The sequence below is a fragment of the Sinohyriopsis cumingii genome, chromosome 15 (assembly GCF_028554795.1).
Source record: "Sinohyriopsis cumingii isolate HCF-2022 chromosome 15, ASM2855479v2, whole genome shotgun sequence".
Classification (NCBI taxonomy): domain Eukaryota; kingdom Metazoa; phylum Mollusca; class Bivalvia; order Unionida; family Unionidae; genus Sinohyriopsis; species Sinohyriopsis cumingii.
In genome coordinates, this window is record NC_142975.1 from 8,294,344 (window position 1) to 8,301,726 (window position 7,383).

At 38.4% G+C, this 7,383-nt stretch overlaps 1 protein-coding gene across 1 annotated transcript; it reads left to right on the top strand.

The window, feature by feature from the left end:
- The first annotated feature begins 2,333 nt into the window (after positions 1-2,333).
- On the top strand, positions 2,334-7,171 carry LOC149781231 (alpha-galactosidase MYORG-like). Its single transcript, XM_089935314.1, has 2 exons — positions 2,334-2,501; positions 4,276-7,171. Exon 2 carries the CDS (start codon positions 4,286-4,288, stop codon positions 6,323-6,325), a length of 2,040 nt encoding a protein of 679 aa, XP_089791440.1. The 5' UTR covers positions 2,334-2,501; positions 4,276-4,285; the 3' UTR covers positions 6,326-7,171.
- The last annotated feature ends 212 nt before the right edge of the window (positions 7,172-7,383 follow it).

The following is a 7,383-nucleotide window of genomic DNA, read 5'->3' on the forward strand; positions in this document are numbered from 1 at the left end:
ACTCCTGTCTTTAGTCATGAAATCTCGAAATCGGCTCGAAGACTTTTCTTCAAACATTTCATATTGTTTGATCGGGTCCCGATTTAAATACTGTACAAGAGACATTGAAATCAAAATCCTCTAAATTTGAGTACAATTATTAGACTATTGATACAATCAATTAACCTTTGCGTTTCTTTATACACAACTAATTAATTATTTATCAAATTACTAAACATGGATTCCTATCAATATCCTAAAGGGGCCCCGAGTGGCCGAGTGGTCTAAAGCACTCTCCCTTACGGACCACTGCCATCTCATCTTTGTCAGCGTGGGTTCGAGTCTAGGATTCGGCCAATGTGGGTATGTGAGAAAGCTTGCCAGTAGCTTCCCGTGGGTCGGTGGTTCTTCCCGGGGTTTTCCCGGGTTCTTCCTCCACCATAAATAGCTTTCATCTGAATTAACTAAGTGGTAACGAATTAGTCACTGAATTGGGATTAACGGAGAGAGAAAAAATCGGTGTGAATAAGGAATAGGTATTCAAATGTATGTGAATATATTTGAATCGGGAATTAGTGACTGGTTACTTATTCCTCATTTAATCGGGAATAAGGAATAAGTAACCAACTTGATTTCAGGATTCTATTAAAGATCATAGCTCGAATGTTAAATTTCATAAATTCTGTTGTTTTTTCTCCAAACAAATCACCTCCATTTATTCGTGATGAGACTATATACAAGATTTACTGACCTCCGAAATTAGAGCGCATGACAGCGTGCAAATATTACGTACTTCCAAAACTGAAGATATAACAACGGAAGTGCTCAGGTGAGTATGAACAATTTTGCGTTTTTTAAACACGTTAACACATATTTTTTTGGTGAAGAATATTATTTAGTTCGAATGATAATCAAGATATATATTTGACTGACTTAGCAAGTCATTACAAACCCCAGCCACCCCCACCGCCAACAAACACGTAAAAGCCCAACTGTTTGGAGCTATTTTGTTACATTCTTAACATCCATGGACTTCAGCAGAGCTGGTTGGCGTTGGGTAATTCGCCAGATCACAGAAGCGCTTACTTAGCTACAATGGCGTTGAGCATCTCGAAGGTATGCAGATAGATCTGTTCGACAGTGAAGTTGCATATGCATCGAACTAATTTTTCCTTCACAACTTATCGGTCAGTCCTACAGGCAAACCAATGGCAGAAATAACCGAAGTGGTCCAAATATATTGGGTTTCTTTTTTTAATTATTTCCTTTTTTGTTTGTGTGCTGAAATATTTCCGGCGAACAAACTGCATGAAGTTTCTGTAAATTTGGTCGTGGACATACGTCAATCATATTGATATCTCGCAGAAATGGCAGAGGACGCTCCGATTGCATGCATTGTTGTGTCTTCATATAACACGCACACAATACATAACTATATGTTTCATCTTTTGTTCTTCTTCATTCACAGTAAGCCCTCTTTTTATGAGGTTAGACTGCACACCGCTTGTCTTGGGATATGCGTTTTCTGCAATGCTAAAGATTTCGCAGCCATTAACGCATTGTACCATCTGCACACTGGCGACATCTATGCGCCTTTCTTCCACTGAGAAAATACCTCAAATGGAATTTATTTATATCGAATTTGAATTACTTGAATCGCATGACTTTAAATAAGGCTGCGCGCTGTGTTCAGACACAATATTGTTAATTTTGATTGATGGGGAAAACCCACGATATTTAAGAATTGCGTTACCTGAGCAACTAAGCAAACGCTTGGTGAATGTACAAAATTTACTCCGGATGATCTACCATATCTCATGAATTAAAGGTCAATGGGGGGAGGGGGCGCTTTTTTGAATACCGGAGAATATGATTGACTAATATTGTTGTTGGTTGAAGTTAAGGTTGTATCTTATTTCCTGGTTTTGATGGTATGTCCAAAGGTGGTTAGATGTGTGTGTGTGTGTAACGTAGCTTTAACCATTTTTCTGTCATATCGCTACGATGTCTGCAGTGTGACAGTTTATAGTGATGTCAGGCATGTAGCATGATGTCCCACCAGGTCACATTATCCTGACACCAAACCAACCAGTCCTAACACTAACCTCTTAATGTTGAGCGCCAAGAGAGGCAGCTGTTAGTACCATTTCTGTAAGTCTTTGGTATGACTCGGCCTGGGATCGAACCCACGACCTCCAGCATCCGAGACGGACGCTCTAACCACTAGGCCACCGGAGCAGTCCAAAGGTGTTTAGAAAGTACACGTATGTTACCCTGCTTGTCTCAGTAAACAATATCTATATTAGGAACCGAGACTCGTTATCTCGAATAAATATATCATACAGCTGTATCTGAAGGCTACTTAATCAGTAAGACGAAATCTCTCTAGTTGGCTTTGCACTAGTACCACTTACAAAGCGGTGAAGAGAAAGTTCAGCCGTATCCCCATGCAAGTGGGACAAATTGTGCTTCAACGATAGATTTCGGGATAAGCTAAGAATTCTACAACGAAATTCGAACAGGTAAGATACCATTTAACTACAGATTTGTGGAGCAGTCTAAATGGAAAATATAGTGTATGCAAGACACATCAAATAAATAAGCATGATGGTGTCGGTATGACACACACACACACACACACACACACACACACACACATATATATATATATATATATATATATATATATATATATATATATATATATATATATATATATATATATATATATACATTCCACCGGTTCTTATGTGTTAACGAAAATTACAATGACTGGTGAAGTCCAGGGCCCTAGCATACATTCGTCCTGATGTAATAGATGATGGGGGTAGGATAACCGGCTTTGCCTTATGGGCTAGTCCTATAAGTTGTATATATAATGAAGGAATAAAATGTTAGTTTTAATACCACTGTCTGTGCTTCTCATAATTCCATCACCACCGATACAGCGTAGAAGTAGTAGTAGTAGTGGCAGTGGTATCATCATTCAGTGCTGTTGTTTTGCTTTTATTCATTGTCCTCACCCCAGAGAATAAGAGTTGCCGATGCAGTACGTGGCAGTCAGAGCTAATTTTGAACTCTTATCTGACAACGGAGGAACATGATAAGTTATTTATTGACCCTTCTCGTAAGACGGACCCCCCTAAAACAAGTCAAGGCAGTCTTGGCGTGTATATAATATAAATACTTCAGTACTGGTAACTTTGATCGATATGGTAAGATTTATATACACCGTTTTTTATTACATGTATTCTCGACACCACCGATGCTACATAATTTCTTGAATGTGCAATTTTCACATACTTACAAAGTAACACTTTATAATTCAATGTCTTTCAGTTTTATTAGTCTTCAACAATCAGCCTTCTTTTCGGACCACTCCGGTGGCCTAGTGGTTTGAGCGTCCGCCTCGGATGCGGGAGGTCGCCAGTTCGAATCCGGCCAAGTCATACCTAAGACTTATAAAACTGGTACTTACAGCTGCCTCGCAAGGCGCTCAGCATTAAGAGGTTAGTGCTAGGACTGGTTGGCCCGGTGTCAGGATAATGCACCATGATGCTCCAGTGTAAGATATCACTATAAACTGCCAAACTGCAGATATCGTTACGATATGACTGAAAAATTGTTAAAGCTACGTCAGAATATAAATCACACACACACACACACACAACACGCACAGAGAGTTTTACTTTTGAACAGAATTTGGACGACGTACAGTATTTATATTTTTCTAGTGGTCTATAAAGGTAAGCACGTATTGAGAGAGAGAGAGAGAGAGAGAGAGAGAGAGAGAGAGAGAGAGAGAAGAAGAAGAATATACCAGGGAGGTTAGAGGCTTACAATCTACCATGGAAAAATAAATCTCGAGCTCCTACTAACGCCACCTATCGCCTAGATATCATACAGCGGCCATTTCTCATTAGTTACAGAGACACACACACACACACACACAAACACACACACATATATATATATATATATATATATATATATATATATATATATATATATATATATATATATATATATATATATATATAAATATATAAACATATGCTGAGTGTCGGTTGTGGCAACTGTGAGCAGAAATATGGTTCAGTTTCAACAAACACTAAGATAGTTTGCTAACCTTTGGTAAGGTGAATTCAAAAACATCCAAACGTCTCTTTCTGTGATAAATAATGTAACGATGAACAATGAAAAGTGAAAGAAATTTCCAGTCACAGCACTGAATCCCATAGCTCTATATGTAGACTAAGACACGTATTTGCAGAAAAATATGGTTTTTGATTTCAGCACTAAAAGGATGGAGAGACGCAAGATGAGCGGCCGCTGTGTGATAGTAATTGTAGTTAGCGTACTTCTTATATTGTCAGTCACGACTGGAATTATCGTTTGGCAAGTAGCGTATAGAACTTCCAATAACACGCCAACTGCTGGAATAAATAGCAAAATTGGAAATGCTCGGTTATATTACAATCCTGACAGCAACAGAAGCCTTAGTTTCATGGTGACGGGCGGGAAAGGGGAACTTAATGGCAATCTTTGGGCTGTCGGAGGCACGGGAACCCCGACAAGCTGCAAAAAGAAATCCCTATACGAGGAGTGTCTTGAATGGGAGAAAGACAGGCGATTACGAATAACATATATTGAGCACGTTAAACCGAAAATAAATTGTTATGAGATCGAATGGTCAACATTGCAATGTCAAACACAAGTTTTGATGGATTGTTATGACTTAGGTGGAGCCCATTGGTACGGAGGATACGAAGACAGGTTTCAGCCATGGCCACTAGATGGCACTTCTAGACCCGCTTCGGCCTATGTAACGATGGATTCGTACATCAACCAGATTGGTGGTGTTCAGGACAGATACTTCTTTAATTCAAATGGTACTGGTTTCTTCATTCCTGATGAAACACCCCTTTACGTGAGCATCAACGATGGTCAAGATGGTCGGTTCTGCTTAATTGCAAAGAACGAAATAAGTCCTTACCGCAACATAGATGGACACCTTCCGAATCTAAGGTATAATATATGCAGTGGTTTCAATGTCCTGGACATTCATCGTAAGATGTCCGCCTTGTTTATCTCCGAGCCTAATGACATACCAGATGAAAGGCTCTTTCGGTATCCTATATGGTCAACTTGGGCACAATTTCATAAGGATATTAACCAATCCATCGTGAATACGTTTGCTCAGGACATTCTAAGAAATAACTTTTCACATTCTCAGCTTGAAATTGATGACGACTGGACACCTAAGTATGGCGACATGGTTTTTAACGAAGATAAGTTTCCTAATGCAAGCGAAATGGTAAAGTCTCTAAATAAACTCGGATTTCGAACAACGATCTGGGTTCACCCATTCTTTAATATTGATTCGAAAGCCTTTATAGAAGCCAGCAACCAGTCTTTCCTCATAAGAGAATACGAAAGTGAACTTCCTGCTTTGGTGTCATGGTGGGATACGAGTCTAGTGCGAGGAGAAATGGCAGGAATATTAGACACTACTAACCCAAAAGCAGTGCAATGGTTTCTCAAAAAGCTAAGCTATTTAAGAACGGAGTATAACATAAGCTCTTTCAAATTCGATGCAGGAGAAGTAAGGTGGTTACCAAAGATTTACAATGCATCAGCAACTCCAGTGAATCCTAATATTTACACTCACCAGTGGGTTCGTCTTGCGTACGAATCCGATAAGGATGTGAGACATCAGGAAGTGAGAGTGGGATACAGAACTCAAGATATTCCAATCTTCGTTAGAATGCTGGACAAAGAATCAAACTGGGATAACAATAACGGATTAAAAACTCTGATCCCTACAGCGCTCACGTTTGGTGTGCTGGGGTATCCATTTATCCTTCCTGACATGATTGGTGGAAACGCTTATGACGGTTATCCTGACCCAGAGCTATTCATAAGATGGCTTCAGGTGACTGTTTTCATGCCGTCACTTCAATTTTCGATAGTTCCTTGGCAATATAATGAAACAGTCCTCAAAATATCCCAGAAATTTGTGAAACTTCATGAACAATATGCAGACAAGATAATACGTTTGGCTAGAGAATGTGTCCTAACGGGAGCACCTATTGTGCGGCCATTATGGTGGGTTGATCCTGACGACGAAGTAGCCCTGACATGTGACTCAGAGTTCCTCGTTGGTGACGATATTCTTGTCGCTCCCGTTTTAGACAAAAATGCGAGGGCAAGAGACGTTTACCTTCCCAGCGGCTGGTGGAGAGATGAACTAAGAGGAGAGAACTTTACAGGGAAACGATGGCTCAGAGGATTTAGGTCAGAACTGGATGAACTCCCTTATTTCATCAAATTGCCTAATCCATGAACTTGTTCATGTTTAGGTCAAAATTTCTTCATTAACTAAAGAGACCAAATTTACTTCCATTGTCAATCAAAATGATCATAAATCGAACAGAAAAGACGAATGTTTCATCTCTTAGGGGTGAAATTAGACACAAGAAAATGAATATTGTAGGAACAGTAGGTTGTTGCTGTTCCTTAAGTTAATATCCAGAATATAATAGTCGGGTGGGAATTTGTTTATTTGTTTGTTTGTGTGCTTCCTGTTACGTTTCTTCATTCTTTTTTATTATAGAAAATTAATTCGATTGATATATTGTATTCACGTCAACACCAAGGTACAAATAGAAACACTGAATAAATGATTCAGGACATTATATTTCTGAATGTGCTTCACTAGAAAAAAATATTTTGTACTAAAGTAAAATAAATTGATTAATTAAATATTTCAAATTTCACTGTATGCTTATTATACCAGAGATAGCTAAAATGACATAAAATGGGAAGATATGGTCTCTTCTTGAGTTTGACGATTCACCTATTTGACGAAATTTAAACAGTTTCACATTTTTGAGCGAACTCTTGTGCATAACGTCATCAAACATTGCAGAATGTACTGTACGACATTGCCAGCACTTTCATATTTAGTTGATCACCGCCTATTTTTTATTTATTGGTGGAAATTAATTTAATTTACACATATTAGAAGATATCCGTTTTGATAATTATAATTTTCATCATTGAGAGACCTTTTAAGCGCGTGCAGAAGAAAGAGTACAAATGCAGACTGCAAAGTAAACGTACAAATGACATCATACGTCTCCTGTTTATATTGTTAAAGTTCATGAATATAAGACTATGACTAAATACAGTTTGTCTCGTCGCTTTTGTTTTTCTTCGAAAAAGAAATTACCACGTATGGAAATGAACCTATTTTGTTTCTCTAAACGTCACTGTAAATATGTGTATTATTTACACATATCTGACATCCTATACATATTTTATTACATTCAGCTCTGAGCCGAATCAAGTCAAGTGGTGGGGAATGGGGTTTCAAAGTTTTCAAAAGGGCCTTAATTTTTT